At 44.5% G+C, this 18,396-nt stretch overlaps 1 protein-coding gene across 1 annotated transcript; it reads left to right on the forward strand.

Annotated features, from left to right (window-relative positions):
- Positions 1 to 7,848: 7,848 nt before the first annotated feature.
- LOC139163024 (tigger transposable element-derived protein 1-like) lies at positions 7,849 to 16,016 on the forward strand. Its single transcript, XM_070743933.1, has 4 exons — positions 7,849 to 7,990; positions 10,836 to 12,651; positions 14,019 to 14,132; positions 15,077 to 16,016. Exons 1-4 carry the CDS (start codon positions 7,952 to 7,954, stop codon positions 15,088 to 15,090), a joined length of 1,983 nt encoding a protein of 660 aa, XP_070600034.1. The 5' UTR covers positions 7,849 to 7,951; the 3' UTR covers positions 15,091 to 16,016.
- Positions 16,017 to 18,396: the final 2,380 nt, after the last annotated feature.

The raw sequence follows: 18,396 nt of genomic DNA on the forward strand, positions 1-18,396 counted from the left end.
AGAAAACAGAATACAGTGATACCTCGTCTTACAAACGCCTCGTCATACAAACTTTTCGAGATACAAACCTGGTGTTTAAGATTTTTTTGCCTCTTCTTACAAACTATTTTCACCATACAAACCCACCGCTGCCGCTGGGATGCCCTGCCTCCGGATTTCCATTGCCAGTGAAGCAACCGTTTTTGCGCTGCTGGAATTCCCCTAAGGCTCCCCACCATGGGAAACCCCACCTCCGGACTTCCGTGCTTTTGTGATGCTGCAGGGGAATCCCAGCAACACAAAAACGGGTGCTTTGCTGGCAACGGAAGTCTGGAGATGGGGTTTCCCAGCGAGGGGAGCCTCAGTGAAATCGCAGCATCGCAAAAACACAGAGGTCCGGAGGTGGGGTTTCAAGGACTTTGGTGTTTTTGCGATGCTGGGATTCCCCTGCTGGGATTTTCCCTGCAGCATTGCAAAAACACAGAAATCTGGAGGTGGGGTTTCCCATGGAGGGGAACCTCAGGGAAATCCCAGCCTTGCAAAAACGGGCGCTTCGTCTGGCAAAAGGGGTGAATTTTTGGCTTGCACGCATTAATCACTTTTCCATTGATTCCTATGGGAAACATTGTTTCGTCTTACAAACTTTTCACCTTACAAACCTCATCCCAGAACCAATTAAGTTTATAAGACAAGGTATCACTGTAGATTTATCTGTAAGGGCTGTTGCTGTGCGGGGCTGTGGCTCCTTGTTGAATACATTTTGGCCTCTGGAGATTTTAGGAAAAGAGCTGCAGCCTAACACAGTACAGTGGAACCTATTTAGCGGAGAATATTTGGGTGGCAAAAAACAGGGTTGTTTCAGTAGGTTCTGACCAGTTCTGGAGAACCAGTGATGGAAATGATAGAAACCAGCATGGGATAGAAAAGGTGGATAGAGAAAAATTATTTTCTCTATCACACAATACTAGGACAAGGGGGCACTCCCTAAAGCTCATAGGAAAGAAAGCGAGGACAAATAAAGGGAAATATTTCTTCACCCAGAGGGTCGTTGGTTTATGGAATTCACTTCCAGAAGAGGTCGTGACAGCTGTCAGCCTGGATAGCTTCAAGGCAGGATTAGACAGATTCATGGATGCCAAGTGTATCGGTGGTTATTGAAATGGATGTCCAAGTGCCGCCTCTATGTTGGTTACGGCAGGCAGGATTCCCTTGAGTACCATTTGTTGGAGGTCAAGGGAAAGGGAGGGTTTTGCCTTCTCCTTCTGCTCAAGATCTCCATAGACAATTGGTGGGCCACTGTGTGACACAGAATGCTGGACTCAATGGGCTTTGGCCTGATTCAGCAGGGCTCTTCTTAGGTTCTTAAATTTTGAGTAGTTCGGAGAACAGATAAATACCACCTATGACTGGTCCTGCCCCCACCTATTCTCTGCATCCTGAATGACAGCTGATCGGGAAGAAACGGGGATTTTGTAGTAACCTTCCTTGGGAATATAGGTTTTACAGTATCCTTCCTCTACCACAACCACCATGCCACGGCCACAGAAATGGCAGCTGGGGGGAAAAAATTGAAACCCACCACTGGCCTATACCCATTTTCCATCTTCAGATTTCACCGGGGCCTGCTCTACTTGCCACTCCTGTGATTATTACCTTAATCAAATCCAATAAAACCAATCAAATCCTGTGATAAGATAACCGCTCCGAGTCTTTGGGAGTCTGTTTTTATCATTGTTGTTAGCCGCCCCGAGTCTGCGCAGAGGGGCGGCATACAAATCCAATTAATAATAATAATAATAATAATAATAATAATAATAATAATAATAATAATAAAATCACTTGATTTTGTTTTACATTTATTTATTTATTTATTGGATTTACGTAATTCGCCGCTACGTCACGCAGTCCTAGGTGTTTGGGAAGCGCCCGACTGGTGATGAAATATGAAATCCAGCATAGTGATCTCGTTTGCTGTGTTGTATTGACATAATAATAATAATAATAATAATAATAATAATAATAATAATATATTAGATTTGCATGCCGCCCTTCTCCGAAGACTCGGGGCGGCTCACAACAACAATAACACATCCCCTGATAATAGAAAAATGACACATTCCTGTGCGAAGTTCCCATCTAGTCCTTTGTCTCCTCGGTACATACAACAAATTAGCAGAATTGGAAGGGACCATGTACGTCGGTGATGGCGAACCTATGGCACGGGTGCCACAGGTGGCATGCGGAGCCATATCTGCTGGCACGCGAGCCATTGCCCTTGCTCACATCCATTGTGCATGTGAGTGCTGGCCAGCTAATTTTTGGTTCTCACAGAGGCTCTGGGAGGGCATTTTTGGCTTTCAGAGGAGCCTCCAGAGGGATGGAGAAGGTCATTTTTACCCTTCCCCGTCTCCAGGGAAGCTTTGGAGCCTGGACAGGGTGAAACACAAGCCTACTGGGCCCACTAGAAGTTGGGAAACAGGCCGTTTCTGGCCCCCAGGAGGCGGGGGAAGCTGTTTTCACCCTCCCCAGGCATTGAATTATGGGTGGGGGCACTCGCACATGTACAAATAGTGCATGCTCACACTCTTTTGGCACCTGAGGAAAAAAAGGGTTGCCATCATTGATGTAGGTCATCTAATCCAAAACACACACACACACCACTCAAGCAGAAGACCCTACATTCATGATGGTGAACCTGTGCCACAGGTGGAACGCAGAGCCATATTGGACGACACATGAGGCATTGCCCTGTGTGAGCTCTAACATGCATGCGCGTGCTAGCCAGATGATTTTCAGCCTTGGGGAAGGCTGTTTCGCCCTTCTGAGGCTTCAGGGAAGTGTCCCTGAAATGATGGAGTGCGAAAAACAGCCCAACGGGAAAACCGACTGCTTTTTGCACTCTGGGGCTTTAGGAAGCTTCATTAAAGGGTCTGGAGTGCAAAAAACAATAGGCAAACCAGAAATCCTTTTTTAGAAAAACTTCCAGTTTAATAATAATAATAATAATAATAATAATAATAATAATAATAATAGAAACAGAAGACTGAGGGCAGAAAAAGACCTCATGATCTATCTAGTCTGCCCTTATATTATAATAATAATAATAATAATAATAATAATAATAATAATTTATTATATTTGTATGCCGCCCCTCTCCGAGGACTCGGGGCGGCTCACAATAATAATAACAATACTTCATGGCACTGGACCAGATTACCTCAGGGACCGCCTTCTGCTGCACGAATCCCAGCGACCAGTTAGGTCCCACAGAGTGATTAGATTAGATTAGATTTGATTAGATTTATTGGATTTATATGCCGCCCCTCTCCGCAAACTCGGGGCGGCTCACAACAAAGTAAAAACAATACATAATAACAAATCCAATACCCACCAATCCAATTACAATGTTAAGCTAAAAAAATTCATAAAAAATAACCCCAGAATATTAAAAAAACAAGCACACAATCAATCTAACACCAAAACAACATGGGCAAGGGGGAGATGTTTCAGTTCCCCCATACCTGACGGCAGAGGATCTTCTCCGGGTCCTGTCAACTAAGCAATGTTGCTTGGCGGGACCCAGGGGAAGAGCCTTCTCTGTGGCGGCCCCGGCCCTCTGGAACCAACTCCCCCCAGAGATTAGAACTGCCCCCACCCTCCTTGCCTTTTGTAAACAACTTAAAACCCACCTCTGCCGCCAGGCATGGGGGAATTGAGATCATCTTTCCTCCTAGGCCTTTACAATTCTATGCATGGTATGTATGTATGTATGGTTGGTTTATATATTGGATTTTTAATCATTTCTAATACCAAATTACTATTGTACACTGTTTTATTGTCGCTGTTAGCCGCCCCGAGTCTCTGGAGAGGGGCGGCATACAAATCCTAACTAATAAATAAACAAACAAACAAATACTGTAGAAATCTAATAATTAAAACTAAAGTTAAAAAACCCACTATCATTAAAAAAACAACCAATGCTACACAGTCATACCATACTCAAGTCTTACTAGTCAGAAGGGGGTGCATTAATCCCCCCATACCTGGTGATATAAATGGGTCTTCAAAGTCTTGTGGAAGGCAAAGCGGGCTGGGGCAGTTCAAATCTCTTTGGGGAGTTGATTCCAGAGGGCCGGGGCTGCCACAGAGAAGGCTCTTCCCCTAGGTCCCGCCAGACAACATTGTTTGGACGACGGGACCCGGAGAAGGCCAACTCTGTGGTACCTAATCGGCTGCTGGGATTCGTGCGGCAGAAGGTGGCCCCGTAGGAATTCTGGTCCGATGCCAGTTTGGCAATTTTTTCACCGTCCTAGGCCTCAGTGAGGCCTACGTGCGGGAACTGGGGGAGATTGTACGCATGTGCAAGGATAGCACGGGTGCACATATGTGTTTGGGGAATGGGTGTGAGCACATGCACACAGGCTAGCACATACACACACACCCTTTTGACACGTGACCCAAAAAACGTTCACCATCACTGCCCTACATCATTTCTGACAAAATGGCAGTCCAATCTCTTCTTGAAAGTCTCAAGTGATAACGCTGCCACAACTCCTGAAGGCAACTTCTGTCCCATTGGCTGTTTGCTCTCACTGTCCGAAAGTTCCTCCTTATTTCTAGGTTGAATCTCTTCATGGTCAGTTTCCATCCATTATTCCTTTGTCTGGCCTTCAGGTGCTTTGGAAAATAGCTTCACCACCTCCTCTCAGTGGAAGCCCCTCAAATATTGGAACATTGCTATGTCTCCCCTCATCCTTCTCTTCATTAGACTAGCCATTGCAAGTTCCTGTAACTGTTCTTCATATGTTCCAGGTGCCCCACCGCCTGGTGCACCAGTTGCGGCCCTATTTGGACAGGGAGTCCTTGCTCATGGTCACTCATGCCCTTATCATCTCGAGGTTCGACTACTGCAATGCTCTCTACATGAGGCTACCTCTGAAGAGCGTTCGGAAACTGCAAATTGTGCAGAACACAGCCACACGAGCAGTCATGGGCTTACCCAGACATCTACATATCTTTATTTTATTTATTTATTTATTTTTATTATTTAGATTTGTATGCCGCCCCTCTCCGCAGACTCGGGGCGGCTCACAGCATGACACAACAATTCATCATAACAAATCCAAATATAATTTAAAATATTTAAAAAAGAACCCCATTTTACTAACAAACACACACACAAACATACCGTGCATAAATTGTACATGCCCGGGGGAGGTGTTTCAGTTCCCCCATGCCTGACGACAAAGGTGAGTTTTAAGGAGTTTACGGAAGGCAGGGAGAGTAGGGGCAGTTCTAATCTCTGGGGGGAGTTGGTTCCAGAGAGTCGGGGCCGCCACAGAGAAGGCTCTTCCCCTGGGGCCCGCCAACCGACATTGTTTAGTTGACGGGACCCGGAGAAGGCCCACTCTGTGGGACCTAATCGGTCGCTGGGATTCATGCGGCAGAAGGCGGTCTCGGAGATATTCTGGTCCAGTGCCATGAAGGGCTTTAAAGGTCATAACCAACACTTTGAATTGTGACCGGAAATTGATCGGCAGCCAATGCAGACTGCGGAGTGATGGTGAAACATGGGCATACCTAGGTAAACCCATGACTGCTCTCGCAGCTGCATTCTGCACGATCTGAAGTTTCTGAACACTCTTCAAAGGTAGCCCCATGTAGAGAGCATTACAGTAGTCGAACCTCGAGGTGATGAGGGCATGAGTGACTGTGAGCAATGAGTCCCGGTCCAGATAGGGCTGCAACTGGTGCACCAGGCGAACCTGGGCAAACGCCCCCCTCGCCACAGCTGAAAGATGGTTCTCTAATGTGAGCTGTGGATCGAGGAGGATGCCCAAGTTGCGGACCCTCTCCGAGGGGGTCAATGATTCCCCCCCCAGGGTAATGGACGGACAGATAGAATTGTCCTTGGGAGGCAAGACCCACAGCCACTCCGTCTTATCCGGGTTGAGTTTGAGTCTGTTGACACCCATCCAAGCCCCAACAGCCTCCAGACACCGGCACATCACTTCCACTGCTTCGTTGACTGGACACATGGGGTGGAGATGTAAAGCTGGGTATCATCAGTGTACTGATGATACCTCACCCCATGCCCTTGGATGATCTCACCCAGCGGTTTCATGTAGATATTAAATAGCAGGGGGGAGAGGACCGACCCCTGAGGCACCCCACAAGGGAGAGACCTTGGAGTCGACCTCTGACCCCCCACTAACACCGACTGCGACCAACCGGAGAGGTAGGAGCAGAACCACTGGAGAACAGTGCCTCCCACCCCCAACCCCTCCAGCCGGTGCAGAAGGATACCATGGTCGATGGTATCGAAAGCCGCTGAGAGGTCAAGAAGCACCAGGACAGAGGATAAACCCCTGTCCCGGGCCCGCCAGAGATCATCCATCAACGCGACCAAAGCAGTTTCCGTGCTGTAACCGGGCCTGAAACCCGACTGCTGGGGACCTAGATAATCGGCTTCTTCCAAGGATCGCTGGAGCTGGAGTGCCACCACCTTCTCGACAACCTTCCCCATAAAGGGAAGGTTGGACACTGGACGATAGTTATTAAGTACGGTTGGGTCCAGGGAAGGCTTCTTGAGGAGGGGGCGCATGAGCGCCTCATTATAGAGTGTTGGAAAAACTCCCCTCCCCAAGGAAGCGTTGGTAATCTCCTGGGCCCAACTCCGTGTCACCTCCCTGCTGGCCAAGACCAGCCAGGAGGGACACGGATCCAGTAAACAGGTTGTGGAACTCACAGCTCCAATGGCCTTGTCCACTTCATCAGGTGTCACCAGATCAAACTCTTCCCAGACAGGTGGACAAGTACGTGCCCCAGTCTCCTCGACTGACTCGTTGTCAGTCAACTCTGTTTTCCAATTGGAGTCGAGGTCGGCCCGGATCTGAGCGATTTTATCAGCGAAAAACGTGTTAAAATCCTCGGCACTGCTCTGTAAGGGCTCCCCAACTCCCCCCTGGTTGAGAAGGGAGCGGGTCACCCTAAACAGAGCGGCCGGGCGGGATTCCACTGATGCAATCAAGGCGGCATGGTACGCGCATCTTGCCACCTTGAGCGCCACTTTGTAAGTCTTAATAAAAGCTCTTACAAGTGTTCGATCAGATTCAGACCTACTCTTCCTCCATCGCTTCTCTAGACGTCTCTTTTGGTGTTTCAACTCCCGGAGCTCCTCGTTGAACCATGGGGCTCTACGGGGTCTAGCGCCATGGAGAGGTCGCAAAGGCGCAATCCGATCAAGAGCCTCCGCTGCAGCCTTGTTCCAGGCCTCCGCAAGAGACTCCGCCGAACTGTGGATGAGTGCCTCTGGAATAACCCCAAGCGCCGTCTGAAAGCCCTCTGGGTCCATCAGGCGTCTGGGGCGGAACATCTTCATTGGTTCCGCCTCCCTGCGGGGAAGGATTGGAGCCAGGAAGTCAAGCCGTAGTAGGAAATCTCTCCAACATATCTCTCCGCAGACTGCATTGGCTGCCAATTGGTTTCCAGACGCAGTTCAAAGTGTAGGTTATGACCTATAGAATAGAATAGGGGGGGGGAAAGCATACATACTTTCAATCATTCATGGCCGAATCCAAGTGACTAGATCCAAGCAGTACACGCATTATAAGCTAGCAAGCAAACTAAAAAATGCATTTGACAGTTGTTGTTTTTTTTAAGTTGGTCCTAAGTAGCCAGCATTGGTCCCGAGGGACCTTGGGCAAGCAGGCAGCTCTGAATACCGGCCAGGAAAATGGCAACAAGCCATGTCTTTCTTCCCAAACACGCTCCCAGAAACAAGAATCCCAACAAAAGCTTAACCTGTGCAAAAGCAGCCTGAGCTTCGCCTCCCAACAGACGTCCTTGCCTTCTCCCCTCCTCCAATCCGGACCGGGGTTGTGGGGGGAGGAGCCCCCGGGCTGCTGTCCCACATTAAAGGGAAGTGGGTCGGAGCCAGGAACAGGGCAGGCGGGAGGGGGAAGAGGGGGCGATGGCGACGGCGACGGCTCTTCCTGCAGCGAGTAACGTGGTAAGAAAACGCGGGAAGAAAGTCGGTTCCCCTTCTGGTCGGAGGGTCACTGGATCAGCCGCGCGGGTCCCCGCCTCCCCCTCGAGTAGGGCTGCCCAGAAGCTGAGCCATTTGCTTCGTAGGGGCCGGGCGAGAAATAAATATTTCCATTTGCCTTTTTGTTCTTGTTGTTTGTTTGGGATGGGGGGAAAGGGTGGTGGTGGAAATCCTCTCCATTTGTCCCGCATCTGGTATCTCTGATTTTTTATCCCGGCTCCCTGATTATTTACTTATTTGTCATACAAATATAGCATTGTAGTATGTTTAACATAATATAAGTATAAAATAGAGATATAAAAGATAAAAAGACATTAGGACAGGGACGGTAGGCACAAAGGTGCACTTATGCACGCCCCTTACAGACCTCTGAGAAAAGGGGAGAGGTCTACTGTAGATAATGTAAGGTTGAAGATTTTGGGATTGAGAGATTACTGGGGAATTTATTTTAACTGAACTTAATTTAATTTAATTGTGCAGCTGCTTGCAATACAGCCAACACCGTTCTAGGCTGCATTAACAAGGGGCTAGAAGATCATTGTGAAGTGTTAATACCACTTTATCAGTCCTTGGTAAGGCCACACTTGGAATACTGCATTCAGTTTTGGTCCCCACGATGCAAAAAGGATGTTGAAACTCTAGAAAAAAGTGCAGAGAAGAGCAACAGAGATGATTAGGTGACTGGAGGCTAAAACATATGAGGAACAGTTGCAGGAACTGGGCATGGCTAGTTTAATGAAAAGAAGGACCAGGGGAGACATGATAGCAGTGTTCCAATATCTCAGAGGTTGCCACAAAGAAGAAGCAATCAACCTATTATCCAAAGCACCTGAGGGTAGAACAAGAAGCAATGGGTGGAAACTAAACAAGGAGAGAAGCAACTTAGAACTAAGAACAAATTTCCTGACAGTTAGAACAATTAACCAGTGGAACAGCTTGCCTCCAGAAATTGTGAATGCTCCAACACTGGAAATTTTTAAGAAGATGTTGGACAACCATTTGTCTGAAGTAGTGTAGGGTCTCTTGCCTTAGCAGGGAGTTGGACTAGAAGACCTCCAAGGTCCCTTCCAACTCTGTGATTACTATTATTATTAATTATTAATTAACTTATATGCCACCTAATCCTGATTATAATTTTAGACGGTTTAATTTTAATATTGACATCTTACTATTATATTGTATTGTTTTTATATTGTTGTAAGCAGCTCTGATTCCTAAGGGATTGGAAATAAATGGTTGGTTGGTTGGTTGGTTGGTTGGTTGGTTGGTTGGTTGGTTGGTTGGTTAGAAACATAGAAACATAGAAGACTGACGGCAGAAAAAGACCCCATGGTCCATCTAGTCTGCCCTTTTACTATTTCCTGTATTTTATCTTACAATGGATATATGTTGGTTGGTTGGTTGGTTAGTTGTTTCTTTGAGTTTGAAGGGACCTTGTAGATCATCTAGTCCAGCTCCTGCTTGAGCAGGAGACCCTACACCACCTCAGACAAATGGCAGTCCAATCTCCCCTTGAAAGTATCAAGAGTTGGACCTCACACAGCCTTCGCAGGCAAGCCGTTCCACTGGTTGGTCAGTCTCACCTTCAGAAACCTCCTACTCTCTTTATTCATCTTCCATCCATTATTCCTAGTTTGGCCTTCTGTTGCTTTGGAAAGCAGCCTGACCCTCCCCTCTCTGTGGTAGCCCCTCAGGTATTGGAACACTGCTATCATGTCTCCCTTGGTCCTTCTCTTTGCTAGGCTAGCCACGCCCAATTCCTGCAATCTCTATTTGTATGTTTTAGTTCCCAAACCTTTCAGTGTCTTTGTAGTGTGGTGATCAAAATTGAATGCAGTACTCTAGGTGTTGTCTAATTAAGGCTTTATTGAGTGGTGTTAGTACCTACCTAGTTCCAGAATGTATCCCTCTGTTAAGGCAGCTTAGGATTGTATTGGCTTTTTTGGCTGCAGTTACACATTACTAGCTCATATTTGTTTGGTTGCCTATCACGACTCCAAGATCCCTCTCGCAGTCATTGCTGTCAAGTGTGGTTACTGTGCTTCTCCTAAAACACCCAAACATGAAGGCCCCACACTGTTTTGTGCACATGCGTTAAAATTAGGCCGTACCCCCAAATTTTGACTCTATTTAAGATAAAGTCTATTTTGACCCTATCTATGTGCAGCCAGTCCCCGCCATTTTCTCACGTCGCAGTGTGGACAACACGAGTGAGGCGAGGGGGGGGGAAGGGCAGAGGGGGGAAAACTTGCCCTACGCATCTCATTTTGTCAACGGGCCACTTCTTTTGTGGCTTAAAGGAACGACCCATGCACCTCACTTGGCTGTGGGACGCTTCCTTCGTGGTCAAAAGAAGTGACCCATGAAACGGCCTGCTTTTTTTGCGGCTGAAAGGAGCAACCAAATTGGCCCATGCGCCTCATGCACCATTGCCTTCCAGTAAAAATCCATAGCCATTTACTCTCAGAAAAGCTTGCCATCATTCGCTCCAACAAGCCTGGCCACTGGGCCACTTCTTTTGCAGACAAAGAGTGTTTGGGCAAATGTGTGGGTCGGTACATAAACCTCTGTAGTAAAGGGCTCAGATTGTGATGCAACCATTGCTCATTCATTAACTACTTCACTTAATTAGTGTTTGCAAATGCAACAGTAGTTTTAAAAATAATTACGTAACCAATGAGTGCATTTTTGCATTTTGCACATTTGTTTTTCAGTAACATATTCATATTATAGTCAGTATTGCATGTCATCTGTTCTTATTTTCACTTGCTTATTTACTTGTTCACATGCATTTATATCCCATATCAAGACGTCTTCAAAGAGAAAGAACCCCAATCCAACTGAAACAAGGAAAAAGCATCATAGGAAATGCATTGATCTCAATTTGAAGATGAAGATGATCAAAGATTATGAAGCCGGGAAGAAGATGCAAGAAATAGCCAAAGAAGAAGGCCTGTGTTATGCCACCATTTACTCTATTGTGAAGAACAAGGAAAAGGTCAGAGAGACATTGAAAAGAAAAATAAGAATGAGAGAAAAAAAACCAAAAATAATAAGACCCCAACGCTCTGAAATGGAATCCCTGTTGATACTTTGGATCAAAAATCGGATGCAAAAGAGGCTTCTGCTTAGCTTTCCCCTCATTCAGATTAAGGCATGCAGCATTTTCAGAACGCTGAAGGAACAAGCAGGGAAGGAATATACCGAAACATTTAGTGCTAACCCACACTGGTTTCTGCGATTTCAGCAAAGATTTCATTATCAGATTCCATCACATGAAGATTTACAGGCTGAAAAACGAACCGCCCCACATTTTCTGGATGAAATTGATGATCTCGTAGCAGAGGGAAATTATTCTGCACATCAGATATTCAGAGTGGATGAAATTGAGTTATACTGGAAAAAAATTCTGGAGCAGACGTATATACACAAAGAGGCTCAAGCAATGCCCAGTTGTAAAGCATTTAAGGAGAGAGTAACCGTGTTATTGGGGGGAAATGTTGTCGGATTCAAGCTGAAGCCATTTGTGATCCTCAAATCAGATCATGCCAGTATGATTCTAAAAAGAAACAAGAACACACTTCCTGTTTATTACCGATTTGATTGTGAGACCTGGTTGACAGGTTTCTTTCAGGATTGGTTTACAAATTGTTTCATACCTCAGGTGAAGGAATATTGTGGGCAAAAGGGGATTCCTTTTAAAATTCTCCTGCTTCTGGACAAAGTACCTGGATATGCCCTGGATCTCGATAGTATCCACCCTGATGTCAAAGTAGTTTATCTACCCCAAATCGTCACCACTCTCCGGCAACCAATGGGCCAGAGAGCTATCTTGCTATTCAGTGCATACTATTTGCACGCAGTGTTTGCCAAAGCCTTAGCCGCAACAGAAGATGACAAAATAACATTGGACAAGTTTTGGGAAAGCTATAATATCCTGCATTGTATTGAAAACATTGTAGCAGCATGGGAGGATTTTACTGTGAAAAGCATGCAACAATTTTTGAAATGCTTAAAATGTTACAAGGCTTTTGCAAATAATTTTGAGGGATTTAGCCATAGTAAATATTTGGATGAAATAAGTAAGACAATTTTGACACTCACAAAATACCTTGATTTAGAGGTGGAGGCTGAAGACGTGAACAAATTGATAGCATACACTGAGGGAGAGCTTTCAGACCAAGATTTAATTGAACTGAAAAAAGAACTGGAAGCACAAAAGGTTAGGGAAGAAGACGCAGAAATAGAACGAGAAAAAGAAGAACAACCTGTAGACGTTGAATTGAAAACATTCACTGAGGAAGGATTGGCTGGTATTTTCTCAAGAGTTAAAACAATATTATCAGACTTAGGAAGTGTGGATCCAGATGAACAACGTTTTAGAAAGGTAAATGTGGAAATTTGTGAAAGCTTAAAATGTTACCACGAAATATATGAAAGAAAAAAGAAGGAAAACGAAGGTAAAGAAACCAAACTTCCTTCCCAGTTGCCATTCCCATTCACAGAAATAAAACACCCAAACAATCCTCAGCCATCAACCAGCTATGCCAGCAGATCCGAAGTTTCTGAAAACATTAAAAAGCATGAATCTTTCACAGATGGTGTATCTGATTCGATGTTTACAGGTACTGTAATTGTAAATTCTCCTTTTCCATAGGTGGTTTTCATTACACAATTGCAGTTAAAAGCAGCGAGATAAAAGTAACTTTACAACCAATCACAGATTTGTAAAGCAAAGGAAATCTGAAGCAGAAATACTTATGATTCTTTCTTCGTCTTAGTTTGCTTTGCAGAGATACAAAGGTCGTAAATGCAAGGATTAATTATAAAGTTTCGTTTTCATCATGTTGTAGGCTGGGACCTTCAAGTAGGTGCTAGGCAGGGAGGCCCTATGGAGTATGAGAACCAGGATCCTATACTATAATGGGCTTCTTGGAGGGAATTATGGGGAAATTTTCCTTGCAACCTTCCATACTAATGCTGCTTATAGCAATAGCACTTGTAGCCCTTAAACCTTAACTGAAGCTCTCCACGCCTCATCTTGGGAAAGGAAACCAAGCCATTTGTCTCCAGGCAATACAATGACGATCCAGATGTGGCTGACATTTTTGTCCTGCCTGCTGGCCAAAAAGGACAAAAATGGCGGCCACCAGACAAAATGCTGCTGCACAGGGCTTGAAGAAGCTTCTGAATTCCGCAGAAAGCACCTGCAGCACTGGGCAGACCTTGTTAAGGCAGCAAAGCGAAGCTGTTTATAGCCAGGGCCGCATAGTGGTGACACAAATGTGGCTGCCATTTTGTCCACACTTGTTTCTGTGTGTGAACAAAATGGCAGCCAGCAAGCGAACTGTTTCATTTTGCTGCCCTAGAGAGGTCGGCATAGTACTGCAAAAGCTTCTGAATGCTGCAGAAAGATTCTGCAGCAATGAGCAGACTTTGTTAAGGCAGCAAAATGAAGCAGTTTGCATGGGGGCCGCACAGCCTGACTTAAATGTGGCTGCCATTTGGTAGGCAGGACAAAATGGTGGCTGCTTTCAAAATGGCACCACGCAGCCACTCAAACAAATAAGTCATTCTAGTGCTCTGGAACACTGCGGGGCTCTTCATGTTACAGTAACTGAGGAGAAAGAAGGGTGTATGGCCTGGTGGGGTGGAATCAGGCGTTTAAGGCCTCAAATGATCTGGTAAGAGAGAAGCCTGTTAGGGCCCAAGGTGAGGGGAATGGAGCATGATGGTGTCTCAATATTGGGGGAAGCCTTGAGAGGGCCAGGACAGGCCTCCCCCATCCTGGAGGCACCCACACTCCACTTAACAACCCAGGTATTTGTTTAATGATTCTTTGTTTAAATCAGGCCATTGGGGGCCATTGAGACGCTTCACCTCCTGACTGCGAACATAACAGCAGGCTCTATTACACTGATATACTGAGGATTTACCTGTAGATTAAAACCAAATCTTTAATAAAAGTTCCTAAGGTTTCTTTTGTCTTCAGGCTTCCCCAATTCTGGAGGATACGATGCTAACATCTCTCCAACTAGAGGAAGAGGCCTGGGACGTTCTGAAAGCGAATCTTCCCAAGAGAGTGATGGGGAGGCCAACTCATCAGGTAAGGCTGCAGACTGTCAATGATTGCAAACATTTCTGCTAGAGGAGAGTTTTCTTAAAAGAGAAGGATTTAGGGGTAGTGATTTCTGACAGTCTCAAAATGGGTGAACAGTGCGGTCAGGTGGAACAGAAAGCAAGGAGAATGCTTGGCTGCATAGCTAGAGGTATAACAAACAGGAAGAGGGAGATTGTGATCCTGCTGTATAGAGTGCTGTTGAGACCACATTTGGAACACTGTTCAGTTCTGGCGACCTTACCTAAAAAAATTTATTGATAAAAATGAATGGGTCCCAAGATGGGCTACAAAAATTGTGGAAGGTCTTAAGCATAAAACTTATCAGGAAAGACTTAATGAACTCAATCTGTATAGTCTGGAGGATAGAAGGAAAAGGGGGGACATGATCGAAACATTTAAATATGTTAAAGGGTTAAATAAGGTTCAGGAGGAAGGTGAACACAAGAACAAGGGGTCACAATATGAGGTTTAGTTGGGGGAAAGATCAGAAGCAGTGTGAGAAAATATTTTACTGAAAGAGTAGTAGATGCTTGGAACAAACTTCCAGCAGATGTGGTTGGTAAATCCACAGTAACTGAATTTAAACATGCCTGCGATAAACATATATCCATCCTAAGATAAAATACAGGAAATAGTATAAGAGTAGACTAGATGGACCATGAGGTCTTCTTCTGCCGTCAATCTTATAGGTTTCTTAATGAAGATGTTCTACCCAACAGGAAGTCTATAGGTGATGCTGGAAAGCCATCCAATGAAGATGCTTGAATTTGGGATTTCTTAGTTCAACAGGAAGGGAAAGATTAAACATGTCACAACACCCACCAAATTTATTTTCTATTAGAATTTCTATTGGAATTTATAATAGAAGTTGTTTGAAATGGAATTTATTATTGGAGGTAGTAATATAAATGCTTTTCTGTTTCTTTCAGAATGTGACATATGACAAATACATAAGGAGAAGACCTTCCATGTTAGAAGCTCTGAAGTAAGAGAAGAAGAACATACAAGCTTCAAGCAGCAGCCACATAACATGCAAAAAACACTCCAAAATCTTACTCCCCCCCCTTTTAATACCTTTATAACATTTTATAAGAGTGCGATCGTAGGACCATTTTATTTAGATGACATAAAAGAGATATTTGCAAGAGTTCGGAATGAATCAAAAACTATTTTCTGGAGTCTGGGAAAACCAAGGCTCCCAGGAAAGAAAGCCTGTCAAGTTTTTCTGCCTGAAGATGATAATCAAAAAAAATAAATGAAGCCAATTTTCAGTTTGAGGGGAAATGACGGAATTAAGAGAAGCATTAGATGATGTGCAATTTTAATGTTCCAGATACCCTCCCCAACCCCTCCCCCCATCCCATTATACTCCAATGATGGGCTCTAAATCCCATTGCTACTGACAAACTGTACTGGCACCCAGGAGTTTGATTGAATTTTTAATTGAGTTTGACCACCCTGCCATAGAGACAAACTACATCCTAATATAGTAAAACATAAGCAGGGAATATTAGAGTAGCAAAAAGGGGTATTTTTTAGATGTGCTGTCATAGACCCAAACCCTTTTTTACCCACCCAATTTAATCTTGGTCCTCCACATACCTCTTCTAATTTTATTAATTAAACTTGTGATTAAAATATATCCAGTGCTTTTAAATGTCAGGTAGCATACACCTACCAGTAACTAACACTCCGTCCCTCCATCTGATTTTTCTTCAATAGAAAAATCATTTTATTTGGTGATAACTTCATTGTATTTTAAATTGTATGGCTGCCCTTGTCAAAACAATGACTCTGGGGGGTGGTAAATGTAACAATGAATTTAAATCAATAAAGCAATAAATCTTAACAAATAAGAAGTATTGCAAACCAGGTTGATCTTTGATATTTTGTTGTTCTCCTGCACTAGCTCTACAGGAAAAAAAGAATGTATGGGAATTAGAATTATCATTATTGCTGATTGAGAAATGCAGCACACATTTCCATTCTTTTTCTTCTGGGTTCTATTTATTTTTCCTGGGGCTTGGCTAAGTATTGGAATGAACGACCATCATGAAATCCTTTAGAAAAGGCATCAGAGAAGAAGCTGATAGGAACTTCTCTTTCTTTTTCTCACTTTCCATTCAAATGTCACTTCACACACTTCGGAGAGGGGCAGCATACAATTCCCCACCATCCAGGCAGTAGCCCACCCCTGCATACATATCTTTCAATATCACTAACTGATATTCGATCAAGGCCTCAGGCCTGCCGGAAGAGCCATATTTTAACAACTTTGCCAAAAGCCAGTAGGGTCGGAAGGTTATAGACCTCTGGAGGGGGCTGGTTTCAGAGAGCCGGAGCCACCACAGAGAAGGCCCTTCTGTGTCCTCGCTAGGCGGCATTGTTTGACTGGCTGGATCTGGAGAAGGCCAAATCTGTGGGCCCTTATCGGTCGCTGGGAGCTATGCAACAGAAGGTGCCTACTTACACCTACTTTCTACTCCTATTCATCAGCCTGTTTTCCTTCTTTCTATTACACTCCTCTCCCTCTATCTCGATCTCTTCCTTCTACCTTCTTACTCCTTGTTTCCCCCATCTACTTTCCACTTCATTTGAATGTGAAAGTGAAATTGACAAGTCCTAGGAGAACTTGCTTAGGTATGGCTCATATGAGTCTAGAGCAGCCAGTTAAATACCAGCCGGAAGGGAGTACAGTTAGTCTTCGACTTCCAACTACTTAGTGACCATTTCAAGTTATGGCACTGAAAAAGAAGTGACATTGTTTTTCAGTTACGACCCCTATCATGACCCTGTGACCAAAATCAGATGTTTGACAATAAGGTTCACGTCTATGTCTACGGGGGTTGCAGATTCCCAAGATCATGTGATCTCTTGTGAGCCTCAGGAGAAAGGCAGCATAGAAATCAAAATCAATAAATATTTGTGTGTATGTTTGGTTTTTAATAAGGGTTTTTAGTTATTTTAAATATTAGATTTGTTATATGTTGTTTTATTACTGTTGTTAGCCGCCCCGAGTCTACGGAGAGGGGCGGCATACAAATCTAATAAATAAATAAATAATAAATCAATAAATCGGAAAGCCAGATTCACTTAAAAACTGTGGCAAGAAAGATTGTAAGAAAGGGGGCACAACTCCCTGACTGAACAAATGTTTCACTGAACCACAGAAAATTTGGCCTCGTTTTGGTCGTAAGTCGAGGATTACCTGTAACGGATTTCTGAACCAGCTATCGGTGCTCTTCCAAAAATTGTTTGTTTGCTCATTCATTCATTCATTTATTTACTTCCATGCCGCACAATCCCTTGGGACTGAGGGCGAATTACAACAATGTAAAAACACAATATAATACAATAGTCTGACTTCTCCACTTAACCTGTGCAAATGGTTCTTTTGCGGTGGCTTAGCTGTTGCCTCACAATCAGCAGGTTGTGAGTAGACTGTCCTGCTTGGGCAGGGGGTTGGACTAGATGACCTTCAAGGTCCCTTCCATCTGTTAAATGCAGCCTGAGTTCTGCTTCCTAAGGCACCCCGGACACTTCCCCCCTCCAGTCCGGAGAGGATATGGATGGGCAGATGGGCTGGAAGTGTCGGGTGCGAGGAGAGGCGGCGCCTCTTCCCACAGCAGAGAAGAAATGGAAGCTCGGAACGGAATGTTTTTACTGTTGTAAGGCACCCTGAGTCCACAAAGAGAAGGGCGGCCAATCAATCAATCAATATACTTCTGGCAGGACTCAGGAAGAGAGCTGCTTCTCTTCTGGTGCCCACCTTCTAGGACAGCCTCCCTCCAGCCTGGCCCCATCCCTCCTGGCTCTCCATCAAAGCCTTGGAGTCCTTTTGTTAATGAGCCTGGAGCCCTGATTGTGTGGCTAAGCCCAAATTGTGGTTACATTTATACTGTTGGTTTGACTTTTATCTTGGCTGGGACCATGTTTATTATTTCACACAGCTGTTTTGGCCTTGTGTTTATTTATTCTTAAACTGCCACATATTTGGAGATGGGCATTTGTCTTAATTGAATGAACAAATTAAAATGAATACATGAACAACATATCCCCTTTTGAATAAAATTTAATGATCATAAGTAGAGGGAGATTGGGGGAAGAAATATACGCATGGCTTTCTTTTGGTGATTTAATTTTAATCAAAAAGTCACTGTAGTTCTCAATAATAAAATCACTCCTGGACTTCCCATAGTGTAGACTCCTACAAATTAAACACATTTCTTACCTTCTATTTTTTATTTGT

The sequence above is a fragment of the Erythrolamprus reginae genome, chromosome 2 (assembly GCF_031021105.1).
Source record: "Erythrolamprus reginae isolate rEryReg1 chromosome 2, rEryReg1.hap1, whole genome shotgun sequence".
Classification (NCBI taxonomy): Eukaryota; Metazoa; Chordata; class Lepidosauria; order Squamata; family Dipsadidae; genus Erythrolamprus; species Erythrolamprus reginae.

Coding starts and splice junctions, on each gene's coding strand:
- LOC139163024 (XM_070743933.1), top strand. CDS start 7,952: ATGGCGACGGCGACGGCTCTTCCTGCAGCGAGTAACGTG. Junction 7,991..10,835: donor TTCCTGCAGCGAGTAACGTG/GTAAGAAAACGC, acceptor TCCCATATCAAG/ACGTCTTCAAAGAGAAAGAA. Junction 12,652..14,018: donor ATCTGATTCGATGTTTACAG/GTACTGTAATTG, acceptor TTTTGTCTTCAG/GCTTCCCCAATTCTGGAGGA.